General features: G+C 41.3%; 1 protein-coding gene across 1 annotated transcript in view; it reads left to right on the plus strand.

Annotated features, from left to right (window-relative positions):
• dnajc1 (DnaJ (Hsp40) homolog, subfamily C, member 1) overlaps positions 1-22,006 on the plus strand; it is a 328,861-nt gene that overhangs the window by 291,687 nt on the left and 15,168 nt on the right. The window contains exons 9-10 of the mRNA XM_072508505.1: positions 8,248-8,367; positions 17,320-17,368. Coding sequence (XP_072364606.1) covers positions 8,248-8,367; positions 17,320-17,368 — 169 coding nt within the window. The remainder of the gene's footprint in view (positions 1-8,247; positions 8,368-17,319; positions 17,369-22,006) is intronic.

Here is a 22,006-nt window from a genome sequence, read left to right on the forward strand (position 1 = left end):
CAGCATGCTATTGGACCCATAGACCCTGTTGTATCACCATGTCAGATCTGTATCATGCCTGGGGTTGGGGAGTTCAGGGGTCTCCTTCCCTTCCGGTCCCCCACACCAGTGTATATTTGGACAGGACTGTGCTGCAGACTAATGTGGCCACTGCAACAGAGGTTGGAAGTTTGACCGGGGGTAGGGTATGATGAGATGCCGAGGGATGATGTGTGTGGCCTAACGAAGACTAGGGAGGCAATGTGGAAGGAGGGCTGTATAAAGGATCGGGGGGTGCAAGGGTAAGGACTCACAATGGCAATTAGAAGGGCAAAGTGGTGGATGAGCATGAAGAACAATGGAAGGTAGGGGGAAGCCCAAGGGGATCGAAATTGGACCCTGACGCGGCTGGTTCGCTAATGTCCTTTAGGGAAGTAAATCTGACATTCTTACCTGGTCTGTCCTCGATGTGACTCCAGACCCACAGCAATGTGGTTGACTCTTAACTGTCCCCTGAAATGGCCTAGCGAGCAACTCCGTTCAAGGGCAATTAGGGATGGGCAACTAATGCTGATGTTGTCAGCAATGCCACAAAAGATCTACCAGATACTATTGTAAATTGCTTTGTCTTTGTTTCACTTCAGAACCCCAGTCAAAATAGTTCTTTACCGAATAAATTCAAAAAGCAATCACTAACGATTGGGGGGGGGGGGGGGGGGGATAAATTTCGTAACTTGCTATCTATGTACATGGCTATAAAAATACCCTTCATCATTTTAAAATTATTTTTATTCTTTGTTACTTTACGTGCATTGTTAATATATTTACATTACAGCCTATATTCTTTACACTATTTGGGTTTGATTGGCAGAACTTGAGATAGTGGAATGAACACCATGATTATGGAAACGATGCACTATTGAGACAGACGTGCTAAGAAATAAGCCTTTAAAACAGTCTGCGAGTTGAGGAATGGTTTTGTAGCAAGGTTTCTGATATAAGAGTAAGTACTATTATGGAGCATTGCAACATTTTGACCTTTTTAAAGGGGAAAAAAAAAATGTGATGGCAACATGAAAACACGAGTAGGCCATTCAGTTAGATCATGGCTGGTCTACACCATGACTCCACCTACCCATCTTCATTTCCCTTAAGTACCCTTGCTTAACAAAACTACTATTTCAGTTCAGAAGTCGTTTGATTGATCTAACCTCAAGAACGTTTTTGGGGTGAAGAATTCCGAATGTCCTTACACTTTAAATTTTTTTTTTCTTTTTTGGCAGGCGCAGACACGATGGGCTGAATAGTCTTTCTGTGCCGTATTTGTTTTATGGTTCTATCACCCCTGAACAGTGTAGCTCTAATTTTAAGATTATATCCCCTTTTTCAGGACCCTTCAAACAAGGAAAATGCTTTCTAGTTCTCTCAAATCTTTTAAACGTCTTACATACCTCACTGATTTCACCTTGTTAATCTTTTGTACTTTTTGTACCAGTTTTTCCTGATTTTAATTTGGACCCCTAAGTCCCTCTGCTTATATACAGTTGTTCACTTCTCATTTAGAAATACTTTGTGCTATGATGATCCAGTTGAACAACTTCGCACCTTATTGCATTGAGTTCCATGCAACATGGTTTTGACCATTTGTTTAATCTAACCATGTCCCTCTGCAACTTCCTGCTCCCATCTACACTATTTACTCTGCTGTCATTAAACTTCGATATACAACTCCCTCTTTCTTCATCCATGCCATTTAGAAATATAAGGAAAATTTCTGGCCCCAGGAGAGATCCCGGGGCGTGGGGGTCTATTCTGTCTCCTACCGCCTAAGTATTGTACCTTCCAAATCAATGGATTTCCTCCAATTCCATGTGTGATCATTTTTATGTCTGTTTTGTGGAACGTTGTCAGATGTGTTCTGGATATCTGCAAAAATAATATACTTTGATCTTGCTTATCTACCATGTTAAAACCCTCAGTGAAATTCAGTAGACAATGACTTACCTTTTGCAAATCCATGCTGACCCTCTCTGATCTCTTATTATCAAAACGCTGGATATAATAGATTCTAGTACCAGCCACACTACTGCTGTTGGAGTAAACTGTAGAGTGATGTTTACTTTTAGATTTAAATTTATTGTCATGTGTACTGAGGTACAGTGAAAAGTATTGTTCTGCGTACAGTCCAGGCAGATCGCTCCGTACAGGAAAACATAAGCATACGATAAATACACGCTATAAATATATAAACATGGACATCCGGTGAAGCATACGGAGTATAGTGCTACAACAGTGGAGAGGCTGCGTATAAAGAAGATGCATAGAAAGATCAGTTCAGTCCAAAAGGGGGCCATTCAGGAGTCTGGTAACAGCGAGGAAGACACTGTTTTTGAATCTGTTGGTGCATGTTCTCAAACGTTTGTATCTTCTGCCCGATGGAAGAGGTTGGAAGAGAGAATAACCCATAGTGATTCAAGCAGTGTTAAACTATCTGCTGATGGGGAAGGAGAAGGGAATATGTTAAAACACAGTAGGAAGAACGGTATTCTATTTTCTAAAATATTGTTTGCAAAGCTTGGATGAATCCTTTTCCACACCGGGGTATACCTTCTGTTAGTCAGCAATATTTTCAGCCTGTTGCACAGTCATATGAACCTTACAATATAAATGCAATCAAAAAATCCTTGATAAAATATGTGCACTGCTTGTTATTTTGGATCATGGATTTGCAATTTCTGTAACAATATGCCTATAATTGAAGTATTTATTTTTAAATGACCAACTAGCATTTTGACTTTTGAATATATCTCCTGATTATTGGTAATCCAACATCAGCAGCAATAAAAATTGATTTTGTATGATATGCCATTAAACAAAACAGTCATAAATAGGATTTGTATAATGGTAAAAACAGAAAATGCTGCAATACTCACCTGGTTAAGCAGCATATGTGGAGAGAGAAACAGGGTTAACATTTCAGGTTGTTGACATGTTAACCCTCTTTCTCTCCCATAGATGCTGCATATTTACCACACTCTGTTGCATATTTACAACATTTTGTGCTTTAATTTCAAGCATCTGCAGTATTTTTCATTAATTTGATTTGTACCTTCAGTTATTATCAATCACTTATATCTTTTGTACTGCTGTAAATTTTCCATAAAACCCTCCTCTCTTGTGAGTCAGAGGCCATGAATTCAAGTTGCACTTCTGGTCTTCAGGTAATCTGGCCTTACACTACAATGAAGTTCTGAGAGTGCACTGCATTGTCGGAAGTGCCAAGTTTTGGATTGGCAGCACGGTGGCACAGTGGTTAGCATTGCTGCCTCACAGCACCAGGGACCGGGGTCCGATTCTGGCCTTGGGTGACACTGTGGAGTTTGCACGTTCTCCCCATGTCTGCTTCGTTTTTTTTCCAGGTGCTCCGGTTTCCTCCCACAGTCCGAAAACGTGCAGGTTAGGTGGGTCGGCCATGATCAATGCACGTGGATAGGGCGGGGAGTGGGCCTAGGTAGAGTTCTCTTTCGGAGGGTCAGTGTAGACTCAATGGGCCAATGGCCTCCTTCTGCAATGTAGGGATGCTATGGATGCATGTGAAATTCCATCTGCCCTTTCAGGTGGATGGAAAAGTTAAAATCTAGATTATTGAAAGAAGAGCAGCCGAGTTTTTCAGGTGTTCTGGCCAGTATTTCTGCCTCGATTAACAGCACCAAAAACAAATTAATTGCACACAAATAAATCATCAATTTGGTTGCTTTATATGCATATCAAACCACAGTTTATATATTCTATTTTAAATGTAATCTATTGGCTGAAAAGCACTTTGAAATATCCTGAAAACCTAAAAGGTGCTATGCAAAATTAAAGTAGTTCTTTATTCATTATTTACTCATTTTTCAGTCTCTCGTGCTCTCCTGTAAACTTCAATTCTTGTCAGAGTTCCATAGCATCTGTAGCCCTCCAGCACCTGCTGAAGTGACTATGAGAGACTTTATGGTGAGTAGCGGTGAAGGGAGGATTACAGCAGAATTAAATCCCATCGCGTGTACTGCAGAGATTGCTGGCTTGTGATCAGGTGCGGGAGCAGTGACTGATTTTCTTTTTAACTTTCAGAACAAATGTAATTGTTGAACTAGTACATTCACTCATTCACGTCAGCTTGAATGTAGTGAAAATAGAGACAGATGTCAGTTTGGTACTGGATCCAACTGGTATGGTTCCAACTTGCATAGGGAGCAATTGAGATCAGTAATCATCCTGCAAAATGATACACTTTTTCAAATAATCCTATTGTTGAAAATACTAGCAACCTCCTGCAAAAAGATAGGGGTGGGCACTCTATTTTAAGCACCTCCTAGTAATTTGTGCTTATCTAGTTGAATATCTACAGTAGTGAGTGTCAGGTTTGCAGCTGCCACAAATGGTTTTTATAATCAAATTTTGTGTTCTTTAATAATTTCCTTTTTTTTGTTTCAAATCAGTTTTGTTAAGGTCCATTGGGACCCCCGACAACAGAGACTTTATAGATTTGAGTTCTTGATTTTATTACGTAAAATGAATTCTTTGAGTACCAAATTTCATTTAAAACTTGTAATATATAAACTTTCACTTGCCTGAGAGTTTTAAAAGCTAAATACTTTTTAAAAAATGGATAGAGAAGAGAATATTTTGGTGGGATTTTTCTGCGCACCCCTGTGGGTGTTTTTCACCAGTGGGAGGCGGGATCTTCTGGTTCCCGCCGCTGTCCCACCGGATTTCCTATTGAGTCCGCCCCCTGTTGCTGGGAAACCCGCAGCGGAGGTTCGTTGTTGGCAGACTGGAAGATCCCGCTGGCGAGAATGGCTGGAAATCCTTCCCCCCCCCCCCCTTTTTCGTGCTTGAGAATCCGGTGCACTGAATTCAAGATCTAGTTTCAGATGGTTTGTAATAATTCTCTAAAATTCATGACATTAACAATAGAAGTGATTTATTAAAGATAGTTTAAATTAGTAAAATGTTAGTTTCCAAATAGGGTAAGCAGTATCTTAATGTCTGGTACAAAATGTTCAAACTGAGCTGGGATAACGGACCTCTGCAGTACATGAAGCAAAACCATGCTGCTTTTATGAACTGGTGTTTGATTTTAAGTTTCCTAAATGCAATAAGTAATGCCTTTTAATATGGCGAGGCATTTGTCGTGAATGTAAATCTCTAGCCTCCATCAGTGCAGAGATTGTATCCTGGAAACATTTAATTGGGTTTGGGTCACATATCTGAGCAGGCTACTGTCGTATTAGAATGCAAACGTAGTAATGACAGCTGTCTCCTCGCCATGTGGCATCTGCCATTACTTTGATGTACTGCAGGGATGGATTTTTGGGTCTTGGTTCCAAAAAAATTGGGAGAAGCATGGTATTCAACGACAAAACAGCATGCTTATGCTTCAATTTGAGTGTAAAAAAAAAGCTTGGTTCTGTGTTAAACCAGGGAGAATCTGCTCATGCAATTAACACCTTGAAAACTTATTTAACTCCTGATTTTAAGGAGTTTGCGCTGCAGTATTCATTCATTCTGTCTGGAGACACAGTTGGCTGTTTCTGTGGAATTTTTAATTAATCACTTAGGATGGATTGCAGCCATTATGGCTCAGCGGCACATTGTGCCTGTCCTTGGTTAACTTGTTACTTGGTAGTTGTGATTTTAAAGAACCCTCTCAGTATGTCGCAACAATCTGGTTGTATTTTAGCTAGCTTAAATATTGATTTTTTTTTTTGGGGGGGGGTGGAGGGAGAGGTGACAGTGAATCTTTTTCTTCTAGGACGAATGAAAAAAGGAAATGCTGCCGTTTCTTGAAAAAGAATCGCTAAAATTCCAGTTAAATTGCATTGTGTTTTTTTGTGACGAGTTCTCAGAATGTTATGCAAGCATGAAGTGTTGCTTTTAGAAAGCTAATTAAATGATGGTGCTAGCACTAATTTAAGTTTTAATTTAATTTGAGACATTTTTGATTAAGTCAAACATAGTTTGCACTGGTGAAAAGCCTGTGTAACTTGACCCTATTGTTTTATTCTGTTTGATATATTAAATAATAATTCTGAAATGCCACTCAAATTGGAATATGTTGATTAGCTGCAATATTGTAAAAGTAACGGCCTGCTTGCCAATAGGCAGTTTTCACCCATTTATTAATGTTGTTGACACTATAGCAATTGTAACATTCAGTGAAATGTACATCTGTTTAAACTGAGAATTTTTTAAAATGGCTAATTAGCATTGTTATTTGTAGTAGTATAAATTGCTTTGGATATAAAGCATGAAGCATGGTTGAAATATTGAGTTAGGACACAACGTACAAGAATGCTAGTATGGACTTGTAGGAATGGCTATATCTATTAATTTAGAATTGTTGAAGATTGCAAAACCTGCTTCTATTTTAGTAGCAGTTAAAGAACCCTGGAACAGCCTGTAAAAAACCTAACTGATCAATTTATGTTAGATTTTAATTAACATACTTTGAAAGTGCTTCAACTGAGAATTAATGTACTGCGATCTTTCATTGCAACAGAAACTCTTAAATTTAATGCTTGTTTAAAACCATTAATAATGACTAACTTAAAATTCAGCTGTTATAAACATGCCTGCTTTGAAATCCTGCACCACTCTGGCCCCATTTTGCATTGAGCACATATGCTGGAGTGTAATTTGATACTGTGTGATATGACCTGAGTTTGGGGCAAAGGTGCAGTGCAAAACATTAGAGAGATAGAATTCAGTTCATATCAATGCACTCCAAATATAATATGAGCATCAGCACAAACCCAGTAAGGGTTAACCTGAGAAAAGCAAAACTACAGTATTTAATGTAATGAAATGAATACAAGAGTTTTTAAGGAATTGTAGCTCTTATTTAAATGATCAATTAGCAGCTGTAGAATGACTTGAACCTTGGAGGAAAACCCTCAGGTCAAAATTTTGTTTAAATGTGATTGTTGCATTCTTCTAATGGCTTTAAGAGCTGCATAATTTATGTAGCAATACTTCAATTCTTTGATGATCTTCATTAAGTTTGAAGATTTGGTAATGTGTTTACTTTTCATTTTGGACCTAATTTGGGAACTGTTTAAAAGCTGTAATTAAACTAGGTCTCGTTCTGTAAAATTGTGGTTCATCAGCTCTTTGCTTCTTATATGCTCTCTCTTGTGGCCTGGCCTCTTCAATTTAAAAGTAATGAATTGTGGGTGGTTTTGTAATGCTTCAAGCATAATTATAGAAGGTTTTTCAGAATCCTGTCCCCAATTCACCTTGACTGTGTTTCCCAATTTTAAGGTAATATTTTGAAGTGGTTAAGCTCCTCAATTATATTGACACAAAGACTTTTGTTACATGCCCTCAACCTGGGAATTTATTTCCGTTTATATTTTTAAAAAATGCTTCAATTCTTAACACAATTTAGGGTGCAGTCATAGACATTCTGAAAATATTAAACTATTACAATTTGTTTTACGAGGAAAAAGACTTTAGGAAGAAGTGGAAAAATTCAAAACATTGATCACATTTTGGCAATTGTTTACTGGATTTAAATGGCAGGTCATATTTATGCCCACTTAGCTGCTTCAGGGAACATTCTTGATAGCAGCAGTACAGAATCCACTGAATAACATAGTTTGCTTTGCAAATTAATGCAAATGGCTAGACCTGTCGAGAAACCCTTTACAGGGCAGTGTGCTTTGATTATGACTGAAGTTGCCATTTGGACATGGTGAAAGGAGCATGTTTGAACCATTGATTAGGGGCAGCAGTGAAAAAGTCAGGAAGGCCCCGTTAAGCTTGCAGTGCAGCAGGCGGATGTCAGTGTAGTTTGAGCACAGTGGGAGAATGACAGGGAGGATTAGTGTCAGCAAGAGGCTTTGCGGTAGCTGTGGAGATGGTCCCTAGGGTCACTCACCTCTATGACTGCACTCTGCACTGACGGCTTAGTAATACAAACCCCATGATGCATGGTTGTTCATTACTAGGGTCAGAGATTATTATATATAAAGTATTTATATCTTCAGGGATTAATTTTTTTAACATTCTATTGATGTTTCATGATTGATTCTTTTTTTAAAACTCTGCACATGATTTACCAAGCTTAAGTATTATATTCATTATGAAGATACTATGCTTGTATTGGGCATTTGTTGTAAATAAAGGCATTGTTTAGAAACTGCTCCTGTTTCTGCCATTTTATTGATGGATTTAATTCATTTTGTGTGACATTTCCGCCTGTTATTTTGGACATTATTACAGGCACCCGAGTGGACAGAAGAGGACCTCCGCCAGCTGACAAGAAGTATGGTTAAGTTCCCTGGGGGCACTCCTGGTCGATGGGAAAAGATTGCTCACGAATTGGGTCGATCAGTGGCAGATGTGAGTCACTTGGATTTGCATTGTATATTGAGTGACAAAACTGAACAAGACAGGCAGTGTAAGGGCAGCATACATAGGGTTAGACACTATCTGAAAAAAACTGCAGTTCTTTTAGGACCTGGAAGTGAACCATTAACAAACTAAGCAAGAAGCAGATGTGAAGGAGTTCCAATCACTGAATCAACAGCTGTAATTGATCAGTTGTACAAGGATTCGAGTACTTGGCGGTTTGGGCTACCGTAATGTGATCACAGGAAGACAATGCCACGGTGCAAAACTATGCAGTGAGCCCCTTTTGAGCTGTGACAGGATATTTTTCACATCGGGTTAGGAAGGCAGTTTATATTTTTAAAGCATTCAAACAGAATACTATGACAACAGGTCAATCTGCAAGATTCAACAGATGTTTTTGATTGTGAATATTTAAAATTATTTTGTGAAAACCAAATCACCATTGCCTACTGGTGAAACGGTAAATTATAAATTCCAGTTGTGAAGCAGAGGCAACATGAAAATCTAATCTTACTCATTTGTATGTTGCTACTTTTTGAACGGAAAATAAATGTTCTAGAAGCTAAAGGTTCAAATTGATTGTGTTTGTTGTTGCAAAAGCTGGCCCCTCCAGTCCATTGAGTTAAATTAAACAAGCATCTTTGAAAGCTGGCAGATCAAGAATTGGACTTCTGTATTCTTGAATGTTTCACATGTGCAGTAGTGAAAACTTGGTTACTGTCTCTGAATGTGAGGATCCTCTCTTTGGACCCCTTGGCTTTTTAAATAAAACTTGTATTTAATTGTTGAATCAGTACTTCACTATTCCTGAATATAGACCATAAACGTTAAAGATTATAGCACATCTCATGCAGAAGGAAAAATTGCTATCTCTTCAAATTTTCCATATGTGCTACTTTGCAGTTTTTGGTGAGACAGTAGCCGTTACATAATGTTTGAAATTTGCAATCTAATTGGAAATTAAGCATTTGGATTGAGAAAAGTGTGTTATTTTAGTCATGTGTTAAGCGGCTGCTACAGAAACATTTATTTTTATTTCATTTAGTACATAATTAATACTCATTTATTTCTACGTAACTTTGTTCTAATTATAAAATGTAAAAATGAATGTATTAGTCTCAGTTGGAGAATAATCTATTCAAAGGAAGGGAACGTTGCTCCCTGTAGCACTTGGTGCTCTTGCTCTTTTAATAGTTCACTTTTTGAAAGATGCTATGTGTCCTTTGCTGAGTTCCTTTGTATTTCTTTGTGTTCAAATAATGAAATTTAAACCAATTAGCTGTAACAATTAAGCAGATTTTTGTGTGACTGAATTGCTAAACACAAGGCGGTATGTGTGGATGAATTATCTCCATTCTTGGTTTTGACTTCAAAAGTAAAGATTGCAAGAGTACTAAACAATGCTTTTGATTGTTCTAGAACATGTATTCTTTGCAGTTTCGAGAGCATGGTAGCACAGGGACACTTTAAAAAACAAAACTATTTTCTCCTCGACTGAAAGCATTGAGGTTTTGCTGGGTTTTGGTTCCACAGGCACTGGTCACCCAAAGTATCTTGATCAGCTGAAGGCATGGTGCACCAATTAACTTGGCGGTGCTTAAGAGGCTAAAATTAAAGATTCTTGGAGGGTTGTTATGCAGGTGAAGACTATAGCGATTGCAAATTTTAAAATTGGGATTTTGCTTCACCAGGAGCCAATGGAGGCCAGTGACCTCAAGTAGTAGGTGAATAATCAGAAGAAATAGGAACAGGAGGAGGCCATTTGGCTCTTCGAACCTCCTCCACCATTCAATGAGATTGTGACTGATCTGATTGTGACCTTCACTTCACTCCCTTGCTAGCCTCTAGCTTTGACTCCCTTGTAGATCAAAAATCTGTCTAACTCAGCCTTGAATATATACAATGATCCACTGCTCTCTAAGGAAAGGAATTCCACAAACTAAATCCCTCTGATAGAAGAAATGTTCCTCATCTCTATCCTAATCTCCATCTGCCAAATTTTTACCCATTCATTTAGCTTGTTGATATCCGGACTGGTCATATCCTCATCACAGTTTGTTTTCTGACCTACATTTTCTTATGGACGAGGTGTTTTCAGAACCCCAAAATATATCATGGAGTTCAACCAACCTCCCCCTTTAATGCTATTGTTGCTTTTCCGAGTACACGGCTTGTTCCCTAGGTGTGGGATTACAATTATGGACCCGTGGGTTTTTAAACACACAACAATGTTTATTCCATGAACTCAACTTAACCTCTTAAATAAACATTGGATCTCTTAACACCCCTTACTTCAAAGATAACCCCGAAAATATTACAACACTAAATAATCCTTCAGTTATTCCTTTCAACATCTATGAGACTCAACACCTTTAAACAGAAACACATCAGGTTACTATTATGAGTTTAAATCACCCAAATGATCCAGAGATAGTCTTTCATGGCAAGAGATCACAGCAGATCCAGGTCACTGCAAACACAGAGACACACCCAAGCTCTTTTCAAACTGAAACTAAACTGCAAAATGGCTGAACTAAAACCAAGCTCCACCCACACTCTAACATCACTGCATTTCTTAAAGGTACATTGCTTAAACATCCATTTCTTAAAGGTACCCTCACATGACAATTTGTACCATGGATGTTTTGGATGATGTCATGTTTACATCGGGTAGAATGGGGGACCACCCAGGCGTGCATTGAAATAGTAATGGCGAATGCTGATAAACTGAGTCAGGGACAAAGTTGCACAATGTTATGGAAATGAAAATACTCTAGATTTAAGTGTGGATATGTGCTCAAAGGCTCATATTGGGCTCAGTATAACACCAAGACTGCCAATAATTGGGCTATGCCAGACTGTTGCCAGGGAGAGGGATGGAGATAGTAGCTTGGAAATGGAGCTTTTAATGGAGGCAGTTGTAATGATATGTATAGTACAAGTGTAGTAAAGGGTTAACAAGAGAGATACATGTAACTCAACACTAGGTGGCGTCACTGAGTGATAATATAAAAGGCTGCGTATCTAGGCATGCGGGGGAAGCTGATGGAGATTTCAATGTAGAAGGATAGTGTGAGGTTGAGTTATAGTGTAGTTTATAAATTAGAGAGATTATTGATTACTGATTACTGAATCACAGATTCAGGACTATTTTATTATGTTACTCAGTAAAGTGTGTGAACCTAATCAAGTTAAGTAGTGTAAAATAAATTAGTTTTGATTTAAACTTTGTCGTTTTATATTCTTTGTCAACCCTACATATCTGCCTCTCTTAGAGAACAAGACGAGGAATATAACAGTAGTCTTCCCGGTATTTGATTGGAGGTGATGTTTTTTTCCCTCCATTCTGAAGCCAAGGACGCTGAGACTGATGAAGCATAGTAATTGTTACCTTGTCTCAGATAATTTAACTAAAGGTTGCGAGTCTGGACTGTGCAAGTGAAAGAGCCTTGAGACAATTGCTGCAGTGCATCTTGTAAATGGTACATACTGCTACCACTGTGTGTTGGCGCTGGAGGGAGTGAATCTTTATGGCAGATGGGGTGCCAATCAAATGGGCTGCATTATCCTGGGTCGTGTCAAGTTTCGTGAGTGTTGTTGAACTGCACTCATGCAGGCAAGAGGAGAGTATTGCATCACACTCCTGACTTGTGCCTTCTAGATGTTAGTCTTTGGGGAGGCAGGAGGTGAGTTACTCATCGCAGAATTCCCAGCCTCTGACCTGCTCTTTTAGCCATAGTGGGCATGATGTTCCGGCCACACTGCGCCGGAAAAGCAGCTTGCCGCAGCCCAGCGTGGTAGGTGAAATCCGGGAGACCACCTTCCTGGGATCTACCTGGCTCATAACACCTTGCAAGATTCAATGCAATGTCACGAGACGTTGCAAGAGGAATCCCGCCCACAATTGGTAGGATCAGTTTTTGGCAAATTTGCATATTGGAGCGAGGCAGTATGCCTCACTGTGATGTGCCGATTCCCAAGGTACCTGAGGCTTTGGGATTCAGTCCCTTTGCCTCGGGGACAAACGGGGACCAGACGCCATGACACTCGTGGGACCTCCAAGGGGATTGGAGGCCCCCAGCTGCTTGCCCTTTGGGCAGGGTGTTGCCCTGGCTCTGCTGGCGACACATGGATGCCCTGGCAGTGCCAATCTGCCACCCTGACAATGTGAGCCTGGTACCCTGTCACTGCCAAGGTGCCAAGCTGACAATTTTTGCGCATGAGAGATCGGGCCGTGCTTGCCTGCTGTGGGTGTTGGGGAGTGCGAGAGGGGCGGAGGGACCCTCCCATGTTGTGTTCGGTCTGGGGTGGAGGTTGGGGACTTTTTTGTGGGCCTCAGCGATCAGGAAGCCATTTTTAAATAGCGCCCCATCTCGCGCTGCAACAGGGAGTTCCAGCAAGTGAAGTTCCCTATTGTAAATAACGTGGCTATGTGCGTTCCCCGCTTAGGCCCCTTATTCAAAGCGAGTCGGGTTGAATCGCCATGGATTTCACGGCACTGCGAGTGCCGGGAAACGCACGGCTAAACGCTCTTGCTCGGGGCCTTTGTTCCCTTTTCATAGAATTTACAGTGCCGAAGGAGGCCATTCGGCCCATCGAGTCTGCACCGGCTCTTGGAAAGAGTACCCTTCCCAACCACACATCTCCACCCTATCCCCATAACCCAGTTATCCCACCCAACACTAAGGGCAATTTTGGACACTAAGGGCAATTTAGCATGGCCAATCCACCTAACCTGCACATCTTTGGACTGTGGGAGGAAATCGGAGCACCCGGAGGAAACCCACGCACACACGGGGAGAACGTGCAGACTCCGCACAGTCAGTGACCCAAGCCGGGAATCGAACCTTGGAGCTGTGAAGCAATGTGTTAATCACTATGCTACCGTGCTGCCCTTTTGGGAAGATCGCGTCCATAGTATTTATATAGTTAGTCTTGTTCAGTTTCTGGTCATTGGTAACCTCCTGGATGTTGACTGTGAAGGATTCGGCTACCCCTGCTAACCTATCACCCCTGGCTTACCAAGAATCCATCCACCTCTGCCTTATAAACATACAAAGACACTGCTTCCACAACCTTTCCAGGAAGAGTTCCAAAGACTCTTGACCCTCTGAGTGAAAACATTTTGCCTCACTGTTTTCAATGGGCGACCCCTTATTTTTAAACAGTGACCCAGTGAAAACCGTGAACAGATTTGAGTTGAGACACAGGACTGGAGCAGATTGCAGAGATAGGTTGGAGCAAAGGGATTTTCGAATGAGGACAAGACTTCAAATTAAGTATTTGGAGGATGGTTTGTAATACAAGCTCAGTAAGATGGGGCTGATGGGCGAGGGCGATCTAGTATTGTACAGGATGTGGCAGTAGAGTTCTGTGGGTGAAAGATTGCAAGACATCAAGGATTACGTTGAGTAGTCAGACCTGGAAATGACAAAGGCGTATTTAAGGATTTTAATGGTGGAATAGGGGTGGAGGAGGTAGTGTTGCAATACTCTTGATGGATGGGATGTGGGGTTTAAAGCTCAGCTAAAGATCAAGCAGGCTGCAAAGATCAAAACACTCAACTTGCCCAGTTCATTTGTAGCCAGTGTAAAATATTTGTACTACCTTTATTTATATGGTTGTTTAAATACCAGCAATGTTTTTAATTTGTAATATACACCTTTGCAAGTGGTTATTCTTTGTCTAATCCAGACTATGATTGTGATGAGATGAATAAACCCAAGTGTTGACTTGCTATTTCATGAAAGCTGGTGACAAAGAATTTGTTTCAGAAATGAAGTAAAAGCTGTCAGAAATGTAATGAATCATTTAGTGTTGACATGTAGTATTCATTTGATGTTTTCATCAGCTTTTCACTTAACCCGCATTGTTTATTGCAATCAGAACTCCTCGTTGCTTACCTGATTACCTGTACCAGTGTTCTCTTTGTGCTTTCTCACATCTGTTCTTTGACTCATTTTCCAAGCTGTGTTTGTAGCTCCAGGCTTGACTCTCGTTCTGTCCCACTCTTGCTTGTACTCTGGTGTGTGACAAACACCTGACCTGTTATTCTTTGGGAAAAATCCATGAATATAACTGTCTGCCAGGCTGACCAGACTGTAATGTGATTATTAACTACCGGAGTGCTAAATTAAAGGCAGGGAAAGCTTGAATTACTTATTTCTAAAGTAATATTCATTCAACTCTGGGCATGTAAACTGATTCCGTTTCCCTCTGCGGTCACTAATCTCTTGTATTCAGACTTTGATAGCAAGTTGATAGGGGATTTACTGTCTATATGTATAAGAGACTCAGGTAGAAAACAAAACAACAGACAGGTGGGTTGATGCTAGCAGACCTTTCTAATTAGTGTGGAGCCTGACATCATGTGGCAAAAGGACTGAAGTTAGATAAGCAGTCCCATGTGTCTTTAAAATGATGAGGAAACGATTAACGGGCTTTGTACCAAACAGGTTGGAAAACACTGATTCATGTCACTTTTACATGCATGCAAAAAGAAAATCAAAGGAAAATTTACTATCTAGGATTTCATCATGTAATAGCTGCACCATAGTCATGAATTTTGGGTGATTGACAAGACATAAAAATTGCAGACAAACTAAGGAGCAGTATTTAATGGGAATTCCACATATAGAAGAAATCGCTGTCGCAAGCAAAATTGACCAATAAATGTTTTTCAAGCACGTTTATGTTAGTCACTCTAATGAAATTTGGACCATAATATGTCACATTTCTTTTTAAAGATAAGATGACTAAACAGGCTAGTGCAGCGTTGGAATGCAGAAAGAGAGAGTGCATTCATCAATGTCATGATGCAGTTTTACAGAAAGGGGTCTCATTCAAAATTATTCTCGAGTACAGTGTCCTTTGAGATTTAAAAAATGCTGTTTGACAGTTGAATAGATTTTTTTGTAAATTTTTGAATATGTGTTATACATTGGAGGGATTTGTATTTTTAATGGATTGTAGTCTGAAGTTTTTTAGAACTTAAATAGTCCTGCGTAAAATGCCGTTAAACTTATTCAGACTTGAAAACTTTGTAAAGAGGTTTGGTGTTTTAAACCTGCTGTAGCACGTCAAGCAAACTTGTCTTTTAGGATAATTTGATAAATGTAGTGTAGGTATAAGGTTATTCAGTCTAATGAATGTACAATTTCTACCACCACTATTATTGATATGTGATTTATAATCACTGGAATTTGCAAATTTTAAGCTCCGTAAAACTACTTTAAAAAATAAGACCTGTATCATCTCTGTGAAAGGTTCATCATAAATATTGTGTTTAGTTGTGGTTCAGTGACAACACTCACTCGCCTCTTAAGTAATGAGGTTGGTGGTTCAAGGCCCACGGCAAAGACTTAAACACAAAATGTAGACTCCAGGACAGTACTGAGGGAGTGCTGCATCCACTATTTGAAGTTTTGGGCTGGATTTTTATGGAGCCGGGGGAGACTCTGTACAGGGCTGAAAACGGGGGAGACCAGTTTCCAGGATTCCCCATCCCGTTCCTGGAATTTCTGATTTTCAACAAGGCCTTTTAAGAGTGTCGGCTGGTTCAGGTCACAAGCCCACAACCTGCATTCCTGACCTAGCCAGATGTATTTCTGGGATAGGCAAGTCTTACTGCTCCAAGCTTTTCATGGAATGTATCCAGTTTTTCCAGAAGCTGTTGCTCATGACAGCTCAGAGGTCTCACGAACCATAGTCCGCGTGAGGGAAACTCTTGAAAGGTGCGTTCAAAAGGTTCTCCTCCTGCACCGCCTCATGTCACGGTGTGCCCCTATGCAGCTCCTATGGGACAATAGGATGTGTAAAAAAATATTTTTAAAAGGTTTCCCTTGGGGCTGTGATGTTTCAGCAGTCTAATGGATTTCTGAGCTTTCTGCCAAGACTTAATGCACATTCTTGACGGAGAGCCCTTTTAAACAGCTCGCCTCTACACCCGGCAGCCCCTGGGGCTGTGTCCAAATTCTTTTCCAAGTTAGCTGGCCGTTACCTGCCCATTCTCCCCTCAACCTCACTGGAATGAAAATCCTGCCCTTCCTGGCATTTCCCTCCTGAGGTGGGCAGGTCAAACGAGGTATTTCCTGACTCCCACTACCCGCTTCGACTGTTCCTGAAACTTTTTTAAAACATTTTTTTCCCAATTAAGGGGCCATTTAGTGTGGCCAATCCACCTACCCTGCACTTCTTTGGGTTGTGGGGGTGAGACCCACACAGACACGGGAGAATGTGCAAACTCTACATGGTCAGTGACTCGGGGCCGGGATTGAACCCGGGGCCGGGATTGAACCCGGGTCCTCGGAGCCTCGAGGCAGAAGAGCTAACCACTGCACCACTGTGCCGCCTGATTCCTGAAACTTTTAACCACTGACTCCATCCCTGTTTCTGGCAGCTGGTGGAAGCTGAACTACACAGTTTGCAACCTTGGCATAATATTTTACCCCAAGATGAGCTTTGTGTCATCACTATGACTGCCTATTTCTGCCCCCTTAACATCTCCTAAATCCATCTCTGCCTCTGACAAATGAAGGCGGGAATTAATCCATGGTTTCCTCTCGTAAGTGCTATCATGTCATTCGTTCTAGAAAGTGTTTGCATGGATGCGAGTTTAGAAAGTGTTTGCATGGATGCGAGGTTTAGAAAGTGTTTGTATGTGTGCGTTAGTCCAGCTCCGATGTTTTGCTCCTTGTCATTGAGCTTTGCCAGTGCATGCTGTTGCAGCTTTGAAAAGTGTTCCCAATTAGACAATGTACTGGAGAACACCAAGCACATGTCAGTTTCTTCCCTTCAGAAAATAAGGGGTAGGAAAAGTAGCTGTTGGTAGTATAGTTAAGTTATATGTGCGTGTTTTTTATTTGTATGGATTACATTTTTCTAGTGTGTGATGAATACTTTTAAGAAATAAACAACTGTATATATTTTTTTCTAATATAGGTTACAACAAAAGCTAAACAAGTCAAGGATTTTGTTTCAAGCACATCAGGTATGAGCAGTCTTCATTTAAGTTTCCTTAACAGAATGGGAATAGCGCCCAGTTTGATCTGGTTCTGGGGATTATGTGACATTAATATCCAATAAAATATTGCATTGTGTTGCAGACAGGCAGTGCCACATATGGTTTCTTGCTTCCACATTGGATAAAGCCCCTGGGCCTGTGGCATAAAACTAGTCCTGTTACATGTGTAGCACCTGAAGAATTACAAATAATTGGGAATATGGGTAAAGGAGGAGTGCATTCTGGTCCTTGAACCTGTGTCATTTAATTAGGTCGCGGCTGATCTACACCTCAACTCCATTTACCTGTCTTTTGATCCATAGCCGTCAATACCCTTACCCAATTCTCAGTCATACAAATTTCAATTTCCAGATTTCCACCAACTCTTCTTTGGAAATTGCAGAGAATATAAGGCATAGTATGGTCTACTCCTCCTATTTCTTATGTTCTTAGACCATTCAGCCCAACCAGTCCATGCTGATGTTTCTGCTCCACTTGATCCTCCTCTCATCCTGCCTCTTCTATTAGGATATCCCTCTATTACCTTCTCCCACTATGCTTTTCTGCATTCACCTTGAATGCATTCATATTACTCCCCACAACTACTCCCTGGGTTAGTGACTTCCATTCTCTGGTGAAGAAGTTTCTTCTGAATTTCCTAATTGATTTCTTGGTGACTATTATTATGATCTGGAAAGTAATAAGTGCCACGTAAACTAAATCACAAGAAGGCAAACGCAATTATTTTATACTTTTATTTTGCCATGAGAAAATGCGTGTACTGAAGCCACAAATTCCAGTAACACTTTTGGGGATTTTAAATATTAAATTAAAACATTTATTAACAAAAAGAAAAGAAAAATTAAACATACAAGATTACATTTACACCGTTAAAAATTAATCCTACAGAGGGCGGCACAGTGGTTAGCACTGCTGCATCACGGTGTGAAGACTCAGGTTCGATCCCGGCCCCGGGTCACTGTCCGTGTGGAGTTTGCACCTTCTCCCAGTGTCTGCATGGATTTCACCCCCACAACCCAAAACGATGTGCAGGGTAGGTGGATTGGCCACACTAAATTGCACCTTAATTGGATAAATGAATTGGGTACTCTGAATTCTCTTTAAAAAAAAAAATTAAAAAAAATATTAAAATTTATCCTATAGAGCATTCTGCAAAAGATTCTTAGATGCACAAATAAACACACCCTTTGGCAACAGTTCTGATAGATATGTTTTTTTTGCTATTTTAATTTTTTTTTTCCAATTAAGGGGCAATTTAGCATAGCCAATCCACATCTTTGGGTTGTAGGGGTGAAACCCACGCAGACACAGGGAGAATGTGCAACCTCCACACAGACAGTGACTCAGGACTGAGATTCGAACCCGGGTCCTCAGCGCCGTAGTCCCAATGTTAACCACTGCATCACCGTGCTGCCCTCCAAACATTCCAGTAATATTACCACAAGGCACTACCCACAGTTGTTTCAGGGAGGTATTTCACAGGACTTTCCTCTTTCTCTCACTCGGCTGTCAAAATTCAAGGCTTTAAACCAAAACCCTGCTTTCTGGAGCAACCAGACGTTTCTCTGGGGTGGCATGAAGAATTCTTCACAATTCTGTCCCAGCACAGAGCACTCTCTCCAGGAGATCTTACATGTCCAGCAAGACACATCTCCCAACTTGTCTGTAAATATGTTTTTTATCTTTAATCTTTTCTCATTATCCTTATCCTTCTTTGAAATTTACCTAGAATATAAAAACTTTTTTGTTCTCCTCATAAAATAAAATTGAATAACTTGAATACAAATGTGAGGTAATGCATTTTGGAAGGGCTAATGCAGGTAGGGAATAACAATTGTGAGGTAATGCATTTTGGAAGGGCTAATGCAGGTAGGGAATATACAGTGAACGGTAGAACCCTCAAGAGTATTGAAAGTCAAAGAGATCTAGGAGTACAGGTCCACAGATCACTGAAAGGGGCTACACAGGTGGAGAAGGTAGTCAAGAAGGCATACGGCATGCTTGCCTTCATTGGCCGGGGCATTGAGTATAAGAATTGGCAAGTCATGTTGCAGCTGTATAGAACCTTAGTTAGGCCACACTTGGAGTATAGTGTTCAATTCTGGTCGCCACACTACCAGAAGGATGTGGAGGCTTTAGAGAGGGTGCAGAAGAGATTTACCAGAATGTTGCCTGGTATGGAGGGCATAAGCTATGAGGAGCGATTGAATAAACTCGGTTTGTTCTCACTGGAACGAAGGAGGTTGAGGGGCGACCTGATAGAGGTATACTATGAGGGGCATAGACAGAGTGGATAGTCAGAGGCTTTTCCCCAGGGTAGAGGGGTCAATTACTAGGGGGCATAGGTTTAAGGTGAGAGGGGCAAAGTTTAGAGTAGATGTACGAGGCAAGTTTTTTACGCAGAGGGTAGTGGGTGCCTGGAACTCACTACCGGAGGAGGTAGTGGAGGCAGGGACGATAGGGACATTTAAGGGGCATCTTGACAAATATATGAATAGGATGGGAATAGAAGGATACGGACCCAGGAAGTGTAGAAGATTGTAGTTTAGTCGGGCAGTATGGTCGGCACGGGCTTGGAGGGCCGAAGGGCCTGTTCCTGTGCTGTACATTTCTTTGTTCTTTGTTCTTTGTTGGCCGTATTTATTTATGACCTTTTTCAATTCGTAAACTCCTTTTCACTTCCCTTTGAAATTTAACAATGGAACACAACAAAGCCTCTTTATCTCCTAATGCAGATTTCTACCTTTTTTTTATCTGTAAAACATCCAACTCGCGCCTATTCATTTCAAATGCCTGCCTTGCACACCTACCTGCTTTAATGTCCCGAGATCCGTGCCCCACGCCAAATACTCGTTATGACTCATTTGCATCCTATTAACGAGCCATATTCTCCAGGCCCTCGTGATTCTCTGGTCCTGGGCCGGGAATTATGTGGGCTAGAATTGGTGCAGGTCTTGATGTGTGGCCCTGACAAGGTGGACCTCGTGGTGGGCTAAGAGGGGAACTCTTTAAGGGAGTTGCCCACAAGGCCCATCAGAGGCCATCCTCTTCCCCCCCCCCCCCCCCCCAACAATGCAAGACCTGCCCACCCCCACCAGACCCCCCTCGACCGCTCCCCCATCAGAGACCCTCTAATTAAAGAGACCTCCACCAGTGACCCCCTAATTAAAGAGACCACTACCAGAGAGTCCTGCCTGGAAGCCCCCCAGAAGACAGACTCCTGCCTGGAAGCCCCCCCAGAAGAGAGACTCCTGCTTGGAAGCCCCCCAGAAGAGACCCCTGTTGGAAATTAGAGAGCAGTCCAGACCGAGGCAGTGAAAAAAGATCACTGCTTTAAAACACATCTTTGCAATGCACTTGCTGGCTCAGCACAGGGAGCAGCACCTGTAAATTCCTAGGAGAAACCCAGTTAGCTGTGTTCAAACCCCCTCAGATCTTTCATCTGCAAGCCATTCATTAATTTCTCTGTGATATTGATTTTGCTAGGCTGTGATTGACAGCTTCTACACACACCCAGCTGTCTACAATTGTTTCATGTTCCTTCACCATGAGTGCCTTGAAGGAATTAGACACCACTGAAACTTGATCTGGTCCAGGAGCTGTCAATCATAGCTTGATGTTTATAAACATTGCGGGGGCCTAGCCGCCAGACCTCACTATCAGATGATCCGATCGCAGAATTCCTTAGGAAATCCCTCAAGTCTCGCCATGCATAAATTTGCATAAAATGACCTGTTTCATAGAATCCCTACAATGCAGAAAGAAGCCATTCAACCCATCGAAGCTGCACGGCCCTTCAAAAGAGCTCTCTGCCCATGTTCACTCCCTCGTCCACCCCACTCCCTCGCCCACCCCGTCTTATCCCCATAACCTGCACATCCCTGAATACGAAGGGGCAATTTAACATGACCAATCCATCTAACCCGTAACAGCCTCCCCGAACAGGCGCCGGAATGTGGCGACTAGGGGCTTTTCACAGTAACTTCATTTGAAGCCTACTTGTGACATAAGCGATTTTCATTTTCATAACCCGCACATCTTTGAACTGTGGGAGGAAACCGGAGCATCTGGATGAAACACGGGAAGAATGTGCAAACTCCAGGTCTCTGGCGCTGTGAGACAACAGTGCTAACCATTGTGCCAGCGTGCTGCCCCTTAACATGGCTAAGGATTAAGAGTTGCTTCCAGATTTGTATTCTGAATGTCCACAGATGTGCAGGTTAGGTGGGGTTACGGAGATAGGGTGGGAGAGTGAGCATAGATAGTGTTCTTTCAGAGGGTTGGTGTAGATGTGATTGGCCAAATGGTCTCCTTGTGCACTTTAGGGATTCTATGGGTTATCTTCGTTATCCAGGAGGACCTTATGAAGTGAGCTTAAATTTCCTTTAATTTTTTTTGTCTTGTCATGGTTTAACTTAGTGCTCTATGTTTACCTTGTATCATTTATTTTCTAGTGTATCACTATATCCGGTCACATCTCAGCCCCATGTTCACCTTGAAAACTTTGTTTGTGATCTTCAATGATTGTTATAATACAGGACAGAGAGGGCAGCATGGTGGCACAGTGGTTAGCACTGCTACCTCATGGCGCCGTGGTCCCAGGTT

Source organism: Scyliorhinus torazame, chromosome 6 (genome assembly GCF_047496885.1).
Source record: "Scyliorhinus torazame isolate Kashiwa2021f chromosome 6, sScyTor2.1, whole genome shotgun sequence".
Classification (NCBI taxonomy): domain Eukaryota; kingdom Metazoa; phylum Chordata; class Chondrichthyes; order Carcharhiniformes; family Scyliorhinidae; genus Scyliorhinus; species Scyliorhinus torazame.